The sequence below is a fragment of the Magnolia sinica genome, chromosome 18 (assembly GCF_029962835.1).
Source record: "Magnolia sinica isolate HGM2019 chromosome 18, MsV1, whole genome shotgun sequence".
Lineage (NCBI taxonomy): Eukaryota > Viridiplantae > Streptophyta > Magnoliopsida > Magnoliales > Magnoliaceae > Magnolia > Magnolia sinica.
The window spans coordinates 50,540,708-50,564,949 of NC_080590.1; the positions used below are offsets into that span (position 1 = coordinate 50,540,708).

At 39.8% G+C, this 24,242-nt stretch overlaps 1 protein-coding gene across 4 annotated transcripts; it reads left to right on the forward strand.

The window, feature by feature from the left end:
• The first annotated feature begins 1,501 nt into the window (after positions 1–1,501).
• Positions 1,502–23,928, forward strand: LOC131232255 (calcium-dependent protein kinase 10-like). Of its 4 annotated transcripts, none has more exons than XM_058228483.1 (8): positions 1,523–2,970; positions 15,832–15,975; positions 16,109–16,261; positions 17,661–17,776; positions 19,949–20,116; positions 20,650–20,874; positions 21,683–21,825; positions 23,578–23,928. In XM_058228483.1, exons 1-7 carry the CDS (start codon positions 2,100–2,102, stop codon positions 21,803–21,805), a joined length of 1,800 nt encoding a protein of 599 aa, XP_058084466.1. In that variant the 5' UTR covers positions 1,523–2,099; the 3' UTR covers positions 21,806–21,825; positions 23,578–23,928. The 4 variants fall into 4 exon arrangements, 3 of the variants coding, with proteins under 3 accessions (XP_058084466.1, XP_058084467.1, XP_058084465.1); XM_058228484.1 differs by having other exon boundaries at positions 23,582–23,928; XR_009164827.1 differs by lacking the exons at positions 21,683–21,825; positions 23,578–23,928 and adding an exon at positions 20,270–20,380 and having other exon boundaries at positions 1,502–2,970; positions 20,650–20,782.
• Positions 23,929–24,242: the final 314 nt, after the last annotated feature.

Sequence of the window (24,242 nt, forward strand, 5' to 3'; positions counted from 1 at the left end):
CTAGATTAAACAAAATAATTTAGGCACTTGGCCTCAAAATCATGCCCGTATATTATTTAATTGGGCTATGATAGTGAAAATAATTTGAAGGGAGTTATGATACTGTTTATTTTTGCGTCCATGGCATAACATGAGGTGACTCACCCGGTAGTTGAGTTTGATTTTACATGAACATTACAGTGGCGCGCGCCTACCAGAGCGACGGATCCATTTGTTGGCAGGTCTAGATTGGATATTATCCCACCAGGGTAGTTAGAGATCGATGGTCCTGATCTGGGCTCTATGGGGCCTATTTTGATGTATGTGTCTTATCCCGTTATTCATCAATTTTGAAAGATCATTTTAAGTTAGATACAACGCTTGGGGAGACCGCACTACAAAAATAGTGAGGAATGAAAGTTTTGGATCAAGCCGGCATTTATGTTTTCCCTTGATACAGGTACGTGTGAACTTAAGAATAGGTTGAATGGAAAATAAATATCACGATGGGCCTTGGGAAGATTTCTACTGTGGATATCACTGTCACCCCTACTTCCTGTGGATGCAGATTTCCTGCGAAAGGCTGTCACTGGAAGTTCCTGTGCAAGGATTCCATATGGAGCCCGCTATGATGTTTGTGAGAAATCCAACCCGTCCATCCGTTTTTCTATATCATTTTACGACATGTGAGAAGAAAATAAGTTGGATCCAAAACTCAAATGAGCCACAAGAGATGAAAAAGTGTGTATTTAGTTTTCATCGTTGAAATATTTATATGGCCACAAAAGTTTTGTATCGGTCTAAGTTTTTGATATTTTCACTTCATCCCAATAAAAATGACGTTATAAAAGGCTTGGATGATATGTAAACATCAAGGCGGAGCCTAGAAAGGTATCAACGGTAGAAATTCTTTTCCCCATTGTTTCATTTTGTATGGCCTAGTTGAGTGTTGGATCCTCCTAATTTTTGATCTCATGTCTTAAAATGAGCTCGAAAAATGAATGAACAGGTTGGATTTCTCATAAACATCATAATGGACCCCACCTTGCATCCTAGTGCAGGAACTTCATGCGATAGCAGGAAATCCGCGTCCACTTCCTATGGTACGGTCCACCCAAGCCCTCGATTTGCCTCCATTTCGGGTTTATAGGATTAAATGGTCTATAATAGTGGATGGACGGCATTGATAAAACACATACATCACAGTGGGCCCCACAGAGCTCCTGGTGGGAGTAGTAACCAATCCGGGTCGTTTTGGTGCATGGGGCACGAAGGGAGACGGTGGAAGGTTAAAAAAGTAGCAAAGTGTAAATATTATATCACACGAGCATATTTTTGTATGATTTTATTTTCGAGCAAGATGTGATAATACGTTAACACAGATGACGTGGCCCAAAGGAATTCCAGGGGACAGGAATTCCCTTCGAAACAGAGGATCTGCACTCTCATTTTAAGTGGTGCAAAACTAACATTGGGTCCCGCACAAGCCACGCGCCACGTGGCGCGCCATGAGGGAAAGTTACTCCGCCATTCGTACCACTGCAAGTTACGCGAGTGATTTCGTTTATATTGGATCGGCCTCAAATTCATCCATTTGATTTTTTATTTTTTCGTATTTGATTTTTCTAATATTTTGGCATTTGTATATTTTATTTGTATTGGTTAGAGTTTTATCTTTGGGCATTTCTTCGATTCTTCATTTTCTCTCTCTCTCTCTCTCTCTCTCTCTCTCTCTCTCTCTAAGATTCTATCTTTCGGCATAATCTCAATCGAATTCGATTTGGGTATTCTTTAATTTATGAAAATTCGATGCTTCCGCTCTCAAAATTGACAAAATCTCCTTTGGATTCGGTCTGGGGTGTTTTCAATTTCTGTTTTTTGATGCTCTGGTCGTCTAAGATTCCGGTTTTCTGCAAAATCCCGGTGCCAAGGCGTGTTTGATTCCCAAGCTTCAATGCCTTTTCTCTCTCGAAGATTGGATTTTCAGCGGAATTGGTGTTAAATTCCATCTGGGACGTGCTTGATTTCTGAAAATTCCGAGAGAATTCGGTCCGAGATAGTGCTGGATTTCGATGTCGATAGCCAGGAGGAAGTTGGGAAGGATTTGAGAGCGATACCTGATGGGAAATTCATGTGTGGGGCCCAATATCACGAAGAATGGATTCTTACAGACGGTCGCATCTGCTACGGCAGGGCGGCTATGGCGGGGCCGAGCACCGGATGAGAATATGCTCCCTGCACCTCCTAACGGAGATGCTTCTGCGGCTGGGAATGACACCGCTGCTGCAGCGCCGGCCGCTGACCCGAAACCGCCTGACCCGCTGCCCGTCCAAAACAAGCCACCCGAACCAGTTAAGATGGCTGAGGTGGAAAATGAGTCCAAACAAGCGGAGCCCAAGCCACCAGAGCCAAATCCAACAGAGTCCGGGAAGCCCAAGAAGCCTCACCATATAAAGAGAGTGTCCAGCGCTGGGCTTCAGATCGACTCGGTCTTGCAGCGCAAAACTGGGAATATTAAGGAAATCTACAGCTTGGGGCGGAAGCTCGGGCAGGGGCAATTCGGTACGACGTATCTGTGCATAGAGAAGGCAACAGGGAAGGAATATGCTTGCAAATCAATCGCAAAGAGGAAACTGACGACGGAGGAGGACATTGAGGATGTGCGGCGGGAAATTCAGATAATGCACCATCTGCAGGGCCATCCCAATGTGATCTCGATCAAGGATGCTTACGAAGATGCTGTAGCTGTCCATGTGGTTATGGAGCTGTGCGCGGGGGGCGAGCTCTTCGATCGGATTATACAGAGAGGGCATTACACGGAAAAAAATTCGGCCGAGCTGGCTCGGGTGATTGTTGGTGTCGTGGAAGCCTGCCATTCTTTAGGGGTTATGCATCGAGATCTTAAGCCTGAGAATTTCCTTTTTGTCAACCAGATGGAGGAGTCGCCTCTCAAAACAATCGACTTTGGATTGTCGATATTCTTTCGGCCAGGTATACCAATAAATACTCCGTGCTTTCGTCATCTTGGTATTCATGGTTACTTGATTCTTTGTATTGATCATTGTTTGTCGAAAGTGCACACAAGAACATAGCATGCACAATGCTTGCATCCTCAACACTAACTTGCACACCCTTTTGAAATTATTATTAGAGCTCAACACCACACATGGGATGTCTGAGCCGTGCATCAGGTGGCCCCACTTGTTGATGCCTGCCCCAAAACTAGGCCAGTCCACTCATCAGCCGAGCCATAGATGTATGTTGAATGTGGACAACTGGCGAGTTTTTAAACTTTCTTTTGGTTTTATGCATGTGCGGCCAGGTGTGCACCTGATGCATGGCTATGTCCCACAAAAGTCCCTCATTAGCAAATGTGACTGTGCGTTGGGGTGCCCCATTGGCTGAACGAAGCTCTTATTATGAATTTTGTTCTTGAGATCTCATACGTTGCTTGTTTTTCATGATTGTTTTGTGTCATTGACCTTGACCAGTATAAAGTTTCTAAAAGATCTAGATTTCTTCTAATAGGGAGATGCTATCATGCCTCTTCATTTTGTAACTAAAGACTTGCTGTAGACTATGGTACCAAACTTTAGGTGGTGCTTGGGTATTCTTGAGATTCTGCTTGAGTGGGATTTACTTTCACCCAGAAGAACCGAGAAGAACATTGCGCTCGTTTGGCTATATGTTTCAGCTGAGCGGGTTGGCTATTTTGGGTCTGTGACAGGAAAAAAAGCATTCTGCTTACTGCAGAATGTGCTCTACCAAAAGGCTGTGCATTTTGAATGGTGTGGGCATTGATGTGTTTTCTCCGTAAACGTGTTTCAAACGCACTTCCAAATGCTGCCTTAAGCATGATGGAGTTTCTGTGCATTCTCTTGGAGTTCTAGAACTTAGGCTACCTATTTTAAACCTTGAAGTGAATTTGGAATAAACCCTTGATAAAAGCAAGATTTATCTACTCTTTATATTTCAAATGGTGTCTATATTCATCTTGGAGACAAAAGTGAGTGTTTTGATCAAAGCTTACTAGATTCAATTTTGGCGGTGGGGTTTGAGTGGGTCCTTTTGATGCTATTGGTTCCATGGATTGTATCACGAGGGGATATGCAAATCGGTGGGAAAATAAATGTTAATGATCTGACGGCCAAAGTTTGTAGTTTAGTTGGTAGGTGGCAGCTGATAAAATCCTTAGATGTGACCATCTTAGAAAAAATTGGGAGAATTGTTTGGCTAGTTATTTCTTTATATGCCAAAACTGCGATGAAGTATTGGATCATTTGCTAATTCAAAGATTGCCTCTGGCACTTGGAATAATTTTTTCATGCTCTTTGCGGTGTCATGTAATCATCCATGGATGCTTTTGTTTCATGTTTGTTGTGTCCATTTGGGGACAGGTAAAACCTGGTGGCATGTGCTTGTCCCATTCTCTGTAGTACTTGGACTGAAAGGAATTGACGGATCTTCTACGGCAAGAGTTTCTTCTTTCAAGACTTTCAAGTAAAGGTCTTGTTCAATCATGAGGCTCTTTCAAGGAAAGAGTTTTGGGGGCTTTAATTGCAATTGATTTTAGTAGGGATTGGAGGAGCTGCCATTTCAGTGCTTAGATTGTGCTCAATCCTCCAGGGATAATATCGAATAAGCATTGGGCTTCAGATCCGCTAAGGACAGAAGGTGCCCTGTCAATGGAGGAGACCTCACTGGACTAGATCTCGAGAAATCCGACAGAAGCAGAATAATCAAAATAATAATTGAAACCTAAAATGCATAGGTTATATGCCTCCTCATCATTTGTGCAGAAAAGACTTGCCTTTCTAAATTTTTTGGATAGTCCCTTTCAGAGCAAAACTCTTAATGTAGGTGAAGTGATGCATTTCTATAATTTTATTGAATGATATTCACGTTATCATTACCATAAGTACAGTAGCTATGTTTTGCATTGCATTGTTTTTATCGTTACCTATTAGTGTTCGTAGTGTGCTTAATGGTGGTTTTGAGGACTGCATATATGTATAAGAGGTCTGAGGAGCAACCAATGTTGCAGTATCGATAATATCCGCCAATGCTATTGATATCGCGTAGTATCGATACAATATTGGGCCTAAGTTGGGAAACTTTCCAGTATCAGTTGATATATCATAATGTATTGCAATGTATCACCATGTATCATGATGTATCGCAATGTATCGCAAGTAATGTATAGCAATGTATTGCTATGTATCGGGTAATTTATTGCACTTTTTGGGAAACATGGGGAAAACGGTTGAATTTTTTTAATGAAACTTTAGGGATTGTTAAAAAAGACCTTAATACACACTTTTAAATTATAGCATCTCAAAAAAGAAGTGCACATAATGGGCTTTCTTTATATAGGGTCCTAAGCTATGCGTTGTCTAACTGAACTAATGCAACTATATTCAAATTGAATGCATAACATTTAGAGTGTACGTTATGATCATTTCATCAAACACTCCTAAATACTTCGAAATTAGTCTCAATTGACAGCTGGTTGAAGGGAAATTTCGAAAAAATAATATTTTATTAATTTTTTTTTGAAAATTGATAAGGACTTAACAAATCAGTAGATCAGCCCTTATACATGCTTGTTTTCATGTTTGGAGTGCAACATTGCAAGAAAATTGGGAGAAATTGGGGAAATTTTGAATTTTTCGCAAATCGGACCACGTACACTCAAATTTTGAAATTAGAGTGTATGTGATGATCATTTCATCAAATACTCTAAATACCGCGAAATTAGTCTCAATTGATAGCTGGTTGAAGGAAAATTTCGAAAAAAACATGGAGAATGTGAAGAACCAATGTATATCAAAATCAAAGCTCAAACTCTATGATTTTTCATGCAAAACATGAAGAACCAATGGATTTATAACCATTTGATAATGATTTAACATAATTTTAACAAAGAAAAAATGGATTATAAATTGAAAATTTTCACTGGATCGAACATGTGGGTTATATCGGCACTACCTATGCGTTTCGTATCGCAAAGGTGGGATACAAGATATATTGTGGGATATATTGGCCGATATTGTCGATATTTAAAACATTGGTTACACATTTTCCCTAATAGCAATGGGAGGTGACTTGTGTTTCTCACATGTTATGTGATGGTGACGCCACGTGCCTGAGTCATGCTTAATAGAGGATTGAATTCCTATAGCATTCTTGTTAGGGTCATTAAAAGCACAAGTCTTGCGAACAACCGGCAAACATTTGAATCAAGTAGGGTAGTGAGAGAAGCGTCCTTGATCAATGATTCTGGGACGTAGTGACCTTGTGTATGATATTTGCGATAGTGATATAAGTCATTGTGAGTGATGAGCAGTAGCTAGGCTTCTTGCATGAGGATGTTTAGTGCCTGGTGCATCTTGAATTGTATTGTTTGCATGTCAATAGACTGTGCAACTTCCTTTTAGTGCCTGAATTTGGTTCTAAATAGTCTAGTGGTGTGCTTCAATATGTGGCTCAAATGGTTCATTGAGATGGAGAAAAGCATTAGGGTCATTCCGATCTCGGTGGCAGAAAGCTTAGAAAGAATCCAACAGAATTTCCTATGGCAAGGCAAGGGAGAAAGGCATCCATATCATCTGATACAATGGGTAAATGTTCAACAATCAAAGATGGAAGATGGCTTAGCAATTGGTAGAATTGGGATGGGAATTGGGCCCTTCTCTACAAGTGATGGTGTGTTTTAGTTGTGATGAGGCACTCTGGAGAAAATAGTTAGGAACAAACATGGAGTAGGAGAGGGGTTGGAAATTGGGGAGGAGAGAGGAAGTCATAGGGACTGGTGCCTGGAAGAACATCACTACGTTGGGGGACTCTACAAAGAAGGTATGGCTTACTTTTAAGCAAGGTGTAAGATAGGGTGGAGAGGGTAACAAAATTAGATTTGAGAGGCACTTGGTTGGATATTGAATCTTTGCTCTTGTCCTTGCATTTATAAGGTGGCGAATGGAAAGGTGGTTGGGTGAATGAATGTCATGAGTTCATTCTTGGAAAGCTTCCTTGGAATATTATTCTTTGGAAAAATCTTTTAGGGGAGGAGATGGGGGAATATATTAACCTTCTTATGAGGCTTGATGACATTTTATCATAGTTCATAAACCCAAAAAATAAAATTAGACTTGACTCATGTCCAGCCAGGTTAGGCTGAGTCAAAGACTTTACTGAGTCTTTCCTTAACTCAAATTGGTATTCAGTAATTAAATTAGAAATATTTATAGTAGTAATAAATATTTAAAATAGTCATTTTGAGGTAAAATATATAGAATATCTGAAATAAACAAATGAATAGCTCATGGTGTGCTGGTTATAGACCTTTGCTCCCTTTGCTAAGGTTGTGAGTTTGAAACTCTTTGGCCCCTTTTAACATTTATAATCTATTTAGACTGGTTTACTGTATGTTTGCTAGCATATCTGTATTATTGTTTTGTAATCTATATAGAGAAGGGGATATTCATCCATTATCCTGGCTGAGATCTTAATCATCTGATTGTTAGTTTTTCATTCTTGTAAAATATACAGTGCTTGATTGATCTTTTATTTGGCCCGACAGATTGTACATGTTAGGGCCACATTTTGGCAATCCAAACTGTTAGTATGGTTGATCCCATGGTAGATGGGATAATCCCCACCATCAAAAGATCCTATCTGATATGGCATCCATTTAATGGACCACTGGTTTCAATTGCCCATTTTTCATTGGATGGCAGGAATCATTTGATAGGAGAGACATGAAGGCATGGCCCATCCAATGATGGGGCCCAGCAGGTCAACAACTTAGGTCATTGAAAGCTGGTGCTGAACAGAAAAAAAGTCAGTCTCTCGTGGTTGAGCATCATATAAATATATAATACATCTTTCTTTGAGTTTGGAAGGATTTTGCCTACAAATGCCCATCGATGCACAAATTCCCATCGGTGTAGTGAATGCAATTCATCTAGAAAAAAGAAGGCTTGAATAGATTATTATAGCTGATTGGCTAATAAAATTCTAGGTGTTGAAAGTGGACCTTGTTTATAGGAAACAAGGTTTTGCCTTTTCCACATTAGCAAATGTCATTGATGATGCTGACGGCGAGCCCTCAGTTGCTATGAAGATAGTCTGATCCTCCATCAGCAGTGCAAGGACATCAACATCGGCTCAAATGTCAGTGACTCAAATGCTATCTGCTGATGGGATCCCACTCTTCAATTTCCTCAGTTATGTGACGATTGTAGAAGTGATATCTGTTAACATGAATAGATTGCGTCATGATCTATCTTCACTTTGTTATAATGATAGCAATTTCATTATTTATAAGTTTAGGGGTAGATGAAGGTTTTCAATACATCCTTACTGGTATGCTCTGAGATGCAACACGTGGTATGGAATGCCAATTGTTGAAATGGGGTTGCAGCTGAGATGGGGTAGGACTTAGGAGTAGATCTCAAAGATCAACACTTTGAATGCAGAATTCTGAAAACCGACTAGGAGGCCAATAAGGCTCTGAGTATTTTAGCCTAACTGCTTAAGTAGGAGTTGTTTCTTGAGGTAGGTCAGGACACAGCTTAGGTAGTTAGATTTTATTGTAACGGAGGGGATTTATCATCTAGAGAGAGTGTTGTATTTTCTCATGTTTCTACTTTCTAAGGAGGTTAATGAGATGGATGGTTCTCTTGTGAAAGATGGTGTGACAAAATGGTCATGATTGGATTCTTGCTTCCCTCCCCTAGCCTTTTTTGTCTTTCTTCTTCGTTTGATAAATTATTGAGGTATGTTAAAAAAAATTGTGGCTTTCTTTGTGGAGATATCAATAGGCCACTCCTGTGTGAAAATTTGGCACCCTATTATGGAGTTCTTACCATCTGATTGTGGCTACATCATTCTTACCTGATTGGAAAGACTATTAGCTTCGGTGAGTTCTATGATATAGTTTCCTACTAGTACAAGCCTTCCCTACATTCTCTTCAACCGTGGCATATTCCATTTTCCTTCTCCTGATTTTATCTAAATAAGAGCTCATTTTCCTACCTAAAAAAAATAAAAAATATCCTATTGCTGCTATCCCCATCTATCATTATCATGATTCCATCAAGGTTACCTTCCATTCAGTAAATTTGTGTACAAATGAAGCTCTTGTCACCTTCAAATCTATTTTTCCATTAACAAATCAGCAAGATGAGTCTATCATCATCGTATTTAAAAAAAAAGGTAAATCCATCATCATCTTTATCACCATCATCATTATCATCTTAACCTTTCTCCAAGCAATTTGAGTTTATGGTTTTAAGCAGTAGTTTGGCAAGAGTTTTATGGTTAGCTGCCTTCAAAAATCAACTTTCCTCTTTAGTTGGGCTTTTGGATCTGGCTGTTGCAGAAGCTTGCATCGATACCACTCACATGCAGCATAGTCCCACTCAGTATCGACTTGTAGCCTAACTATTACACAAACATCCTAAAGGGTATGCAAGCAGTGTCTAGGAAAGGCCATTGTGATGCAGGACAAGTAACCACTTGCTCTAAAAGTTCGAACTGTTAGAGTATGGCGAATTAATCCCTTTATCTCATAACCCAGGCCCCACATCTCATGGGTTAGAACCTCGGCCGAACCCCTCTCGTGGGCTCTTGGGCCCCAAATCACATGGGCCACCCACCCCGAGTGTGTCCCCGCATCCCATGGGCTACCCTACTTGAGCCCGGTGTAAAATGCCCCTGCATTAATCACCCCCGGTGAGGAGTATCGAACACGAGACCTCCCCCGTTGGCCCTAAATCACATGAGTCACCCACCCCGAGTGTATCCCCGCATTCCATGGGCTACCCCACTCGAGCCCGGTGTGAAAATGCCCCTGCATTAATGACCATCGGTGAGGGGTCTCGAATACGAGACCTCCCGCTTTGATACCAATTTGATGCAGGACAATTAACCACTAGTTCTAAAAGCTTGAACTATTAGAGTATGGCGAATTAATCCCTTTATCTCATAGCCCAGGCCCCACATCTCATGGGTTAGGACCTCGGCCGAACCCCCCTCGTGGGCTCCAAATCACATGGGCGGCCCACCTCGAGTGTGTCCCCTCATCCCACGGGCTACCCCACTCGAGCCCGGTGTGAAATGCCCCTGCATTACATTGCCAAGCAAATGGGTAAGCATGGATCACCCACACACATGAAGGGTGTGAGCGGTTTGTACTTGGTTGCATAATACAGTAGGGAACCCAGTATACATTTTTACCAACATTACTCACATCCCAACACGGTCGCACACTCTGCTACAACTTATGCAACTATGTGGACGTGCACCAACTCAAAGAGAAGTTTGCGAACTATATGTCTGGAGCATCCAATGCAGATGTATCCGTCAGTTGAACATGAAAGACAGCTTCAAGGAATACAATTACTATCGTAAGAGTTCCATCTTCAAGACTATGCTTCCATATAATGTTAATAAAACACATCTTTTAAGTTTAAGAGCACTCCAATTTTCTAACAAGATGATTTTTCTTAATCGCCATTGGGAATAAGGCATCGTGGTTCTGATATATGTGCTTGATGCTGATTTGTCCTATCGAAGTGGGGATTTCTTCATATTATTATTGTTATTTTAATCCTATATTAATTGAGGAGTGAGTGACTACCCCAGTGAAAGGCATAAAGGCTACTCTCAGTGGATCTCTAATAGGGAGATCTCTAAGAGGGAGTGGTCAGGACTTATGTACATAGCCTAAGAACTGAAATAGCTTTTCATTTTACAAGACCTTGCAAATATTCACGGGTTAAGAAATCAGTAAGATGATTATTTCTGCATCTGATATGGTCAATTTAAAAGTCAAAATGTTGCTGAGAGATCTTACTATTGATGATAGATCCTTACATCCATTTCTAAGAGTGTGACAGTTGGTGTGCAGGAACTTTTGGTTAGTACATCGATTTCAATTTTTTTGAATAAATTTAAGGGAGAATGACTGAACATCCCCTGCTTATAAGCATTTGGGCAAAAAAAGTCCCAGACTTCATTTGTATACCAAAAAAGCACTCCATTTTGAAAATGGGTAGTATGAACCCTCACTGTCTACTTCCGTTAGGCCAAGGTACATATTTTCCCTTTTAGAGGAGCAATTGTTATGACCGAATCCAACCCTCTCCCCTTGTAAATGTGACACCTTTGTGTAGGATCTGGACAGTTCATGTAATGGGCCTATACTTTTACATGCCTGGTAAAACAAAAATATGCTGATCATATTTTCTAACAGGTTTATCTTATGGACGGTTGTAAAAATAGTCAATTGGTCCAAATTCAGCAAGAAATTGCCTATTATCAGAGGTTAAGTTGTTCAATCAATCCAACTTTTGGATGGTGGCTGCTCAAAAGTGGGTCCATAATTTGGATATTTAATTTGAGTTAGTGTACAGCATTGTACAACTTCTGGGTGCCTTTTGTGTCAACCATCATACTTTGCCAGAGTATCAAACAACACCATGGTAAATAACACCCCCAGTTCTCCTTTCATCTCTGCAAATCTGGAATCCATTCCAAGCTTGTCGACCTTGTATGACCTGCATGTACGGTCCGGAATGTGAAAATGGGTTAAAGTTATAACCAGAATTAATATCGGAAGGGATATCTAAATATCAGATTAGTAGCCTTCAAATGGATGGTTAAAATGAATGAACCAATCGTCAAGTTAAATAAATGTGAGTTCTTATAAATAGAGCTACAAGGGTCCAATGAATCTAAGTTTGAGATGTACCTCATGATAATGGGTCCCAGAATTGGGTGGTCTGGATTGAGATACATTTATGGCATGTGTAATTTGAATCATGCATGAGGCAAATTTAAATCTCAACCACCATATTAATTTACTCCTAAATGGGTGTCTTCATCATCATCTTCTTCTTCTTCTTCTTCTTTTCTTTGAAGGCTAAGATAATTCTATAAAGGGAGCAAAGATGAGGAATCAACACTTGAACAAACAAAAGAAGTATAAAACAGCTTCCCAGAAGGAATTCATGTTTATAGAGGAGCCATTCGCAAATGCCTTGTGTCGAAGCCCAAAAAACTGCATCTGCCTTTGCCTTCCAAAAAAACCTCTGTGGGGAACTGGATTGATTCCGGAAGCACTGGGTATTGCGCTCAATCCATATCGGCCGTCGGCCGACAAGAAGCAAGAGACGCCAGTCAATTTTCCCCGTAGAGCAAGGGCAAATGTGGAATAAAATTCTTATTATTAACTATGGGGGCTCTTTATTACGAAACTTTGAAAGTAGGCAGCTTTCTTGGTACATTCATAAATACATGGATTCCTTTATCCACAAACTCATACACGTGTTTGGTCGTTCTCCCTTGATTTAACTATACCAAGGATTTCTTTTTCAACCGTTCTGTATGTTAACCGTCTTTACCCCCACATCCTTGATGTGTGTCCGAGTAGTTAGTTGTTCTTGGCCTTCATATTTGTTTTGTTTAAGAAGTCCATATCTGATCTGTAGCTTCTGTTTCTACTTTTTGAACTTTTCCTTTGAAAAGCTTGCATCATTTTCGGGTCCATTCTTTAGTAGACATTTTAAGTCTTTCTGATGGAAATTTTCAGTCATTGAAAGATGTTGGTAATAGGTAGGATATAATTTAAGCATGCTTGGAATTCCAAGTGATTTGTTGCATTATCTTGGTTATATCATTCAACACGATGGACAAGTCAAGGAGGCAGTTTCTAATAGAATTAGAGCTGGCATGGATGAATTGGAGATGCACCTCTGGAATTTTGTGCGATCACTGCAATGCCAATGAAACTTAAGGGGACAGCTATTAGACCAGCTATGCTATTTGTCGCAGACAGTTGGAAGGAGTTAAGATACAACATGAACAGTTGATGAATGTTATAGAGATGAGGATGATGAGCTGGATGTGCTGGAAGACTAGGAATGATAGTAAGGAGGAGGTTAACCTAAGCAACCCAAGAGTAGTTCCTGTTGGAAATAAAATAATTGAGAGGCAATTGAAATGGCTTATCATGTTCTAAGAGAGGGAAAAAAAAAAGTTCTAAGAGAACCGTAGAGAGCCCCAATAAAAGGAGGATGAGAGGAAGACCTAAAAGGACATGGATAGAGGTCATGAGAAGGGATTGGAGGCTTTTCACTTACAAAATATAGCTTCGTAGATAGGAATTTTGGCATAATTGGATAATTATATATCTTATTGAATAGAAAATCATATTTCAAGTTCTTTAATATTGTCATCTATGTGAAGGCTTCTTGGGTTTTGCTGAATTCTTGAAAATTTGACTACCATGAATTTCCTTGCTCTGCATTCGAACCTGCATTTACTCTCTCCACTCATACACCTATTACTTATGGAAAAGGGCTCGAACACACTATCGTTACTCCACATGACTTCCATTCCTTGGCTATTGGCACAGTTAGTGTTTTCAATATCAATATCGACACATGTATTGCACCCTGGGGATACGAAACATTTTGGGTATTGAATGTGTCATGTAATGTATCACTGTTTTTGGCAAACATTGGGAAATTGGCCAGACTTTTCAATAAAACTTTCGGGGATGTTAAAAAAGATATTATACACTTAGAACTCTTAAAATCACAAAAACAAGTACACATAATAAGTATTCTTTGTATAGGGATCTAAAGTATGCACTGGCTGATGGAAGTGATGCAATTATATTCGAAGTCAGTTCATACATAATTTATAAATCGTGAAGAGATGTATGAAAGTCGAAAATCGGATGCCAAAATCGAAAGTCAAAAATTTCAAATTTCCCCAATTTTTGCCAAATTTGAAAATCGGAGGCCCAAATCCATGATTGAGCATGCAAAACATGCAAAATCATGGATTATGAACTTCATTCCACTGATTTCAAATGATTTAAACAAGAAAAAAATGTTCTAATTCGAAAAAACTCCGATTTCATTTCCAGCATTGCATGCTCCAATCTCAATTTCTGCACCCAAATCCCCTTTTCTCTTTGAACAATCGAAAATAAGTGGTCGAAATCACCTTACGGAGGTATGCAAACCAAAAAATTTCATAAAAGAAAAAAGAAAAGAAAAGAAAGAAAAACAAGATTTTTGGGAAATTTGGCGGTTTTTTCGGTTTTTTTTTTTGCAAAGGAGGTTGACAATTATATCAACGATATGTATTGATGGTATCAATGACATAAATGAGTTTATAACCGTGATATTTTCAAAGTACCACAATGTATTAATATATCGCTGATACATTATGATATTTTGGGAAATATCTGCCAGGAACAAAATGAACTTAAGCTTGGTTTCATATCACCCACATATATCGACCGATACTATCAATACTGCAATCACTGATCAAAATTTCATTAACATAGGGTGCGTTCGGTAACGCTACCTGAGGCTACTTCTGGTAGTTTTTCCTACAATATAGAAGTTATTCTGAAGTATAGAATGTCTTCTATTTTGAAAGAGAAGCTGATGCCAAATGCACCCATATAATCTCCACATAGAGAAGTTGGTAGAAGTAGCTTCTGGTGGTGTTACCATATGCATCCTATGTTAATGAAATGTTGAGGAAATTTTGATAACTCAACGTCTTGCAATTTCAAATTTCACTGAATGCTTGCTTTGCTTGAGCTGCTTATGTTAAATAGGTAAGGGAGTATTGAACAAACAATAATAATCATAATTAATATCTGGGGATGATCATAAAACCCATTGTATGTGAGCTTGATCTCACGTGCAATATCCAAGGTATTATGTATCGGTAATGGTGGTTGTAACGGTCACTACCATTACCGATACAATTTTCTTTTACCCAAAAAATTCTGAAAAAATATCTAGAAAATCTAGAATAACGTAAATATTCCAGATTTGTATTCATTTTTTGTTTTGAACATGTTTATGGTAGTGTAACGGTCCACTTTTTGGTGAGAGTGTTGTATCGAGTTGTCTAGTGAATTTGTGAACATGATTATATATCTAATGTTTACACATCGCAATTAAGCATTAGAACTAGAAATTAAAAAAAAAGGCATAAATACTACTTTTTTAATTTTTGAAAAAATGGCCCACAGAGCTTCTATTTGCTCAAATCTCTTTAATCTATAATTTTAATCTTAAAAACTATAGTAAGAGTGGTCGAAATCTGTTGTAAAATGATTTAGGAGAGTTTTTGGAATGAGAAAAGTGAAAAAATGAGGAGAAAAATGGATTTAAATAAAAAAAAAGTGGCCATTTTTCGACCATTAGGAGGTAACGGTTGTTTTGCCCCTTAACGGCCTTTATAGCTACCGTAACAGTCAATACGATCCTAAAAAACGAACTGCCTTGTTTCACCCCCCGTTTCGCGTAATGGTCATGGCCATTACCTATACGTATTGGCCTTTACGGGCATTTCGTAATGGATATGGGACACCTTGGCAATATCTCATGTTGTTGGACATTAGAGCTGCGCATAAGGTGGGTCCTACCATGAAGATCACCCATACATGTTGCTCATCATTCAGGCCCTGTCAAGAAACAATGGACGGTTTAGATCAGACCATAATTAGACTTGCCCATAATCTGATTCGACATGCCCAGTGGCTCATCACAAATAAACTGGCCTGATTTTTGCGCCAGGTAATTTTCATGGAGGGCCCTGCTTTTGCATGGCTTGTTGTCCCATAAACAATTAAAATGATGGTGATGATGAGGGTTATCGTGTAAGGTGCTGATTGGAGTAATCCTGCATTCAGTTGGGGAACCTTTAATACACATTCTGGTAGAAAGACATTGATGTTACAATTTTTCCTTGCAGGGCCATAGATTCAGGTCCCTTTCTACATCTGATCAGGAAATGACAGTTGTTTCCTTTCAGGGGAAATATTCAATGATGTGGTTGGGAGCCCGTACTATGTTGCACCAGAAGTGCTGCGGAAGCGCTATGGTCCGGAAGCTGATGTCTGGAGTGCTGGTGTGATCATATACATTCTGTTAAGTGGGGTCCCCCCATTTTGGGCCGGTGAGAATTTCTCCTGCTTGCATGTTCATGATGATGATGATGATGTTGTGATTCAAATTATTTGCAACTAACCGTTCTCTCTCTCTCTCTCTCTCTCTCTCTCTCTCTCTCTCTCTCTCCTGTGATGATTCAGAAACCGAACAAGGAATATTTGAACAGGTATTAAATGGGGACCTTGACTTTTCATCGGATCCGTGGCCCAGTATCTCAGATAGTGCAAAAGATTTAGTGATGAGAATGCTTGTCAGGGACCCTAAAAAGCGGCTGACGGCCCATGCAGTTCTGTGTGAGTTTCTCCTCATCTATCATGTGTGTAGAGATTCTAATGAGATGAGGTGACTTCTGTAAACAGTTCCTTTTTTGTTTTTTTCTCAATGGTGGTATCCATCAAAGGAATTGTATCATACTAGATCAAAAGATATAAATGACATTGTTAGTCTTGAGCCTGCGCGAGTGGAAACCATGGTTCCGTTATCAGATTGTTGATTTGATGGGCCCACCATGGTAGGCCATGCCCCCCTAAAATATTTCCAATAGCTAATCCTACATCTTCAAAATGGCCTGCAAATAGATGGTCAAGGAAAAATTGAGCATCTTTCCGCATTCAACAAGAAAAAGGCAAAGGTTGGATGGCTAGGATCTTCCAGTTTGGAAGATTTGGGGCATCTCCATGCATGGTGGTTCCACCCAAAACAGGCCTGTCATTCTAAGTTCTGGGGTTGAGTTGGAAAGAACCAGACCAAGTTGGCCGGATCTGTGGAATCTGAATGGATCAGATCCAATTGGATCTAATTGTAGCTTTGGGTTCAGGTGCCAAAATGTGACTGGTAAGCAACTGAACTCTCTCCTTAATTGTGTGAATCCAGGGAAACTTTGGGTTCAGGTACTGTTACCGTGGCCGGACCAGAAAGGAGTATAGTAAATGTGCAATCTTAAGGCCCGAGGATACTGTACATAACCATAGGTTAAGGATCATATCATCCTACTGCTCAATCCCAAAATCTAGAAAATTCAGCATGAAAATTGTCTCGATCTCTATATATCGAAACCAAGATCTGTCCAGACCAACATTGCAATCTGGTGCCTACATCAACAAGTGGATAGTCCATCAGTTGAATTGTGCCATTTAGATATTTTGGAAATTCTCTGGTGGCACAGGTGGTCATTCATCTTTTTATAGTATAATGCGTATTTAATTTTGGAAAATGAGTTGCTAAGACCACATGCACCTCTACATCCAGTCCCAGTTGCGGACCTGACTTGCTTGTATGGCATCCAAGCGGTGCATCATGTGAGGCTCATCTCCTGGATGACCTGGCTCAACAACCAGTCTGTGTCACTCACCAGACAGGCCACACATGGACATTGTGGACTGTTGACATTTTCTCAAAATTGCTCATTGTTTTCATACAGATGTGACCCAGCTGATGAACCGACCAAACTGATCTGATGAGCTGACCAAACTGATTTTGGGTCAAGTCATGTATGTGACCAAACTGGTTGGGATGTCCTAGAAATGGCCACATGTAGGAGTATATGGGGCTATGCAAAACTCTTCGGACAAATTACAGATTTGGTCTTTTCCTGAAAAGGCTGGGCAATTTTTCTGTAAGGAAATGGATTTGTTTTCTTCTTCTTTCTTTTCTGTTCTGTTTTTGTTGAGATGTGATTGGGATTTCTTGCAGGCCACCCTTGGGTTCAGGTCGACGGTGTGGCACCTGATAAACCCCTTGATTCAGCCGTTCTAAGTCGCATGAAGCAATTTTCTGCTATGAACAAGCTCAAGAAAATGGCCCTAAGGGTAAGGCCATAGATAATTCAAGACTGCATAACTTCAATGATGTGTCCAACTAGGCAGCTTATCAGAGACCGATATGTGGGCACATCTACCCATATATTTTAGAGGAAAACTTTGATACTCTGGCAAAGTGCGATGGATGGTGTGTGGACACAGAAATTTGTACGTGTCACATGCAAGTAATTCAAACTGAAATGGCCAAATTATGGGCCCCAGTTTAGACGTATCATAAACCAAAAATTACACTCATTTTATTACATGATTCGTGGATTAGTGGACATTAATTGGATGGTTGAAATTAAAAATATCTAATGATCCTATTTCAACGAACAAGTGTCCACAAATCAGATGTCTGGATTATTTGACCAATCTGATTTTGGGACTTAGTTGCAGTGAGTTCCACACTTTAGGTGGTTTAACTCGAGTTAATGTAACTTGAGTTAACGTATGTGATGTGTACAATTTCCGAGTGCATATGTATCAAGCATGACATGCTGCCCGAGTATCAAACAACTCCCCCATGCTTTTATACTAAACATGCTCAACGCAGGATATAAGCATATAGAGAAAGGTTACAATCAAACCTCGTTTCATGGAACTAAAGAGAGAGGATTCTTGGTTAAAAATTGTTGAACTAAATACAAATAGCATGTTATGAAAGGGATAATTGTATTGTATCCATTTCCATATCCGTATCATGTACTTTTGGGAAAATGAGTCTTTCCTGTTCTCGAATCAATATCCATATCAGTACCGATATCCAGGCATATAGAGAAAGGTTACAATCAAACCTTGTTTCATGGAACTAAAGAGAAAGGATTCTTGGTTAAAAATTGTTGAACTAAATACAAATAGCATGTTATGAAAGGGATAATTGTATCGTATCCATTTCCATATCCGTATCCTGTACTTTTAGGAAAATGAGTCTTTTTCCTGTTCTCGAGTCAATATCCATATCAGTACCGATATCCGGGCATTGCAAGTCTAGGAATATACCAAAACACATGGAGCAAGGTAAATTGAGTTTTTCCTTAACCATAAAGTGGTTACATGTTTGTCTTGAATTGTCAATGGTTCTGTTGGATGATTCCATCATCCTTGACCCCCATGTAACTTAGGTATTGAAACTTGGGTTGTGGTGAAAAACAAACACAAAGTATTAGACATGGGTCCCCTGACCTGTGAACACATCTGTCTAGTTAAAGTGAAGACACTTGCTATCATGCAAATGTTAGTTCACAAGAGCACATAATGTAGAAAAAAATGTCTATACATGTCCTATCCATGGCATTGTCAGGCACATGACAAACACATTGACCCGACTATGGGAAAAGAAAAACTCAACTGATCTTTCATTGATTGCCTTTTAGTATAATCTCAATATTGTTTATATATCATTATCACCTTAGCCTTCTCCTAGCAATTTGGGGTTGGTTTTTTACTGGGAGATAGTTTTATGATCGGCTACTCACCATGCATCAACCTTCCTCTTTTACCCAGCCTCATGGAACTGGCCATGGCAGAGGGTGAGATAGTACGAGTCTTTTCATGTTTTCCTTTAGAGGCTGAGTTTCCTATTTGTTTTCCTATGTGAAATAAATAGGAAACCATATATTATGCTTTCGTGAACTACTATTCATATAACAATATAGTAATGTTCAACTTTCTCAGGTCGCTGTCTGACGCCTTTCCATGTTTAGGTTGTATAAATAGCATATGAATTATATTAAAAGAAAACAAATTGTAAATTGAGAGTTTCTTCCAACAGCTACGTTAATATGGATGTGGCACGCATCCCTGTCTGGCATGGCATATTTTAGAAGGCCGAGTGTCATCATTATAATATAGGTTGATTCTTGTAAAATTGGGGGTTTGTGTTTGAAAGATTCTCATTGTATGTTCTACACAACAAATACACTACAAAATTTTTTCCCCAGAAGTTTCCACATCAGACGCATAGCAAACATGCTTGTATAAGACAACGACAAGAAGTTAAAAATCATTTTCTTTTGTCATTTTTGGTTTTATCCATTATAACTTTTCACTATTTTCTTTCAACCCAATTGGATCATCATGGTGGTACTGATCTTGGGTTTTCATTATGTTGCACAAGTTGCAAACCTTCAGATAACATTTCTAATGTGCCGGTTTGTAAATGAAATGTGTCCTGTATAGGTCATTGCTGAGAGCTTGTCTGAAGAAGAAATAGCTGGCCTAAAAGCAATGTTCAGGATGATAGACACAGATAATAGTGGGCAAATCACTTTCGAAGAACTGAAGGCAGGTTTGGAAAGGGTGGGTGCTAAACTTAAGGAGTCTGAGATATATGCACTCATGGAAGCGGTAAGTGTCTGTTGACTTTCAGTTTTGGGAGTTTTAAATTACAGATGCATGAATGTGGTTTTCCTTTCTCTTGACATAATTCATCTATGAAAATAGAGAATAATATGATCCTCATAGTATGCTTGGTTGCAATTTGGAATTCTTGGTTTTCAGTATTTCTACTGTGGATGTGGTGGGCAGCATCGTGGATGACCATGCCCCAAAAATCTCTCACAATGGAAGACCCTAGCTATCTAATCTATGGCCTTTCTACTCTTGTGCAAAGTTGTATTCCCCTCTAAACCTTCTACTTTCAGGACAACCATCAAGGAACTTGAGTTGTTCCATCGAGGAAATGTTTGACGTGGTCCATCCACTGTGAGGCCCATCCATTCAACTGTCTAGATAACCAAACATGGGCCCCACTCGCACAAACAAAGACTTGATATAATGCTAATCCCTGGGCTCGGGATCATATTAGTCATCTTAAAAAATAGCTGTGTTGTTTTTTGACTTCCTTGTGGTTTGTCTGCCTTTTCACAAATGAAATGCAGGCAGATATTGACAATAGTGGCACCATAGATTATGGGGAGTTCATAGCCGCGACTTTACACCTAAACAAGATTGATAGGGAGGATCATTTATTTGCGGCCTTCTCATATTTTGACAAAGACGGAAGTGGGTACATCACACAAGATGAGCTCCAGCAGGCCTGCGAGGAGTTTGGTATTTCAAATGCCCACCTCGAAGAGATGATCCGAGAGGCGGATCAAGACAATGTATGTGGAATCCATTGAGTTTTATTTTTATTTTTTATTTTACGAAAACAGCCTACTTGCAAGAGTAGGATTTTGAATCATACACTCACCTCGACATGCTGGTTCGGTTCACATGTGCAAGATTTGAACAGTTCATCTGAAGGGCCTCACTGTGTATGTGGCATGGCCCTAAAATCAGGCCAGTCTGGATGCTGGGTAGTGGCCCACACTGCATGCTTTTCAAAGAAATGGTGGTTGGAAGAACTGATCAACAGCCTATGTCTGATGAAACATGTGGCCCACCTGATGACCCTCCACCCAGATTTTTGAGCCATGAAACATATATGGTGGTTCTCACCTGATGGATGGCCTGGATCTTGCACATATGTACCACATTTGCATGTGGGAAGAGTAGCATCCAGACTCAATCTCACCCTTATGTGTGACATGCAGGCCATTCATAAAGGTGGCCTTGCCAGGCTTGGTGTTGGGTCATGCTTGGTGTTGTGACCCGACATCAAGCCAGTCCGCTCATCAAGTTGGCATCATGTGTGTGAAAGAAGGGTAAGCTAAAAGAGTCATCTGACAGTCCTCATTTAACATACATGTCCGGTCCACCTAATGACCAGACCAGTCTGATTTATGGGTCCACAACACATAACAATGTTGCCCACCTGATGAACGTGCTGGATCTGGCATACACATGCCACGCTAATGCATCCAATTGATCGTGAATAATCTTAGCAGGTGCTCTTTCAGTTTTGTATGCAATGAAAAGGGGAAGTGATTTCATAGGTTGGATCTTTCTTTTTTCATATTTTCTCGCCAGGACGGACGCATAGACTACAATGAGTTTGCGGAAATGATGCAGCAAGGAGATGCCGATTTTGCAATGAAGGGCCTGCAAAACAGCATCAGCATTGGATTTAGGGAGGCACGAAAGCTTGGTTGACACTGACTGACAAATTTAAGGTTTTCCTTTCACTTTCCCCATTTTAATTTATAGAATCGGAATTTTTGCATACGAGTTGTAAAAATCGGGTCGGTGCCTTTTGCTTTAGAAACTGGAATTCAGGCAATTTACAATCCAAACACATTGTATTTTTCTTGTAGCTGATTTGGATTGGAAAAGATTGCACATCGATGCCTTTTTTTTCAAATTCTCTCTCTTGTATAACAATGTTCATCTACTACTTGCTTCTCTTTGGTCTTAAATTCTCCTATTTTCTCTGCTTCTATTTCTGCACCGTTTTGTATTATAAGCGCATATCTTCATCACTTCAATTTTCCTATTCTATGCTACATATCTGATGTGATCAAGGTATAAAATAGAGAGGACCATCATTGGCAAATGCATGAGCTGAATGTGCCCAGTTGTTTTTTTTCCCCAAATAGATCACAAATACAAGCTATTTGGACATTTTCTTTTGGTCAGTGAGTTTGGACTTTGGCTGGGCCTTTTACCAGATCAATATGGTACTGGTCAATATACCACAACCAAGGTCTACACATGGTATGTACATTCAGTCCTAACTGCCCAAATAGCAGGACACACTGTAGATTGGTTGGCTCCCCAAAATTAGATTGATAGACATTTGGTTGCTGAATTTGGACCATTTACTATTTTTTGCTTTTAGACTCAGACGTCCACCAATCAGCCAGTTTAAGATCATGCTTTCAGTGTAATTTTCGAGTTGTAATCCATCCACAGCGGGTACCGCCATTTGGATGCTCGCGTTTGGGTCATGACATGCCTACATTAGGGGAGAGTTATGCCTAGCACCTTATCATTTCCCTCTTCTTTTATATGGAAACTGCAAGGATCTTTTGGCTGAGTTTGGGAAGGCATCCCTTATCCATTGGGTTGAATATGTTGGTCGGATGACTTTCTGAGAGTGACCGAGAAAGAATGGAAAACAAAACCCAAATGGGTGGGTTATCGTTTTCCCACTCTTTTTTTTCCCGCTCTGAGACAATAATCCATTTCATTTCAGGGTCGTTTGGGGGGCGTTTGGATCATAAGTTAAGCTACTTATGCCTCAAGTATCTTGTGTTGGTTTCTACTTATTAAGCTGAAGTGATTTAAGTAACTTTAAGTAAAAAAAGTTACTTATAATTGATCATAAACCAAACTTATCTCAAATAAGTTACTTATACCGCTGTAAGTAGGAAAAGTAATTTGGTGGTATCCAAATGGGCCCTTGGTGTCTGGAAAATGAGCCCCAGTTGTGAATCCTTGTGTTTGGGTCCCTGGAAATGCTTGGAATTGGTTTCCTGTTGGAATCCATTTCCACCCCCAATTGAAATTCACTGGACCAGCTAACTCGCAAATTCCTGAGTAATGAATTCCCTGCCAACAGTCCCATTTTCAAATTCCCTCGCACGTGAATATTCTCAGCATAATTCATGTCAATTCTTTCCCGGTACCCAAGTACGGTTTCTGAATTCTAGAGAATTACATTCCGAGTATCCAAACATGACAAACAGAATCTCTTTTTTAAGGATTTTGTTTTTGGGAAATAAATTCTCTCATCCCTTTTAAATTTCTCACATTTGAAGGACCCCTCGAGTTGTTCTTGAAACAAACAAGATACTAGTTTGCAGAAAAGCATTTCCATCCATTCCTTGGATATTGAGGTGTTTTTAAACATACCCTTTATATTGATCCCTTCTATGATGGCTTGAAGAGCTAAATTAGATTTATGTTTCACGCTTCGAAAAAAGGCAGTTTTCGGACAGTATTTCTGATGAAGACATCACGTCATGTACACTCTTACGTACGTATTAGAGGAGGCGGGCCGCACCACTTTCTCTGTGGCTAAGCGAGTTCCCGTGATCGTGCAGAAGACCCCATGTGCATGTGCGAGCATCTGGAAGACCCCACATTGGGAAGATGCACATGGGCTGCTTTATGGAGTGATCTAGACCGTTGGATCGGAGGGACGCGACGATTGGGCCATTGGATCGCATGGATCACATGATCGGGCCATTGATTGTTGATTGTCCACATCAGTTTTAGGCTTTATCATATTTTAGGATTTCACTTTTGATTATTTTATATTTGGACACATTATGAGTGTTTTGGTTGCTTTTATTTAGACTAGGGCTATTTTCATTAAAGTTCACAGGACGGGGATTATTGTAATTTTGAAACTTCTTGAATCTATAAAAAGAAGAGGGCGTGTGACCTCTCTCCCATTGAATTTTGTGATTAAAAAAAGAAGAGAAAAGCTATTGCTTTCTTTCCCATCTTCATGCGATTTGAAGATCTTCCATGCGATTTGGAAGGAAGATTGGTACGAGGCTAATCTTCATCAACGGAGGTGCGAGGTCTGCATTTATCCCTACACCATCTTCTCTTTTCTTCCCCATCCAGGTATTCTCTTCAG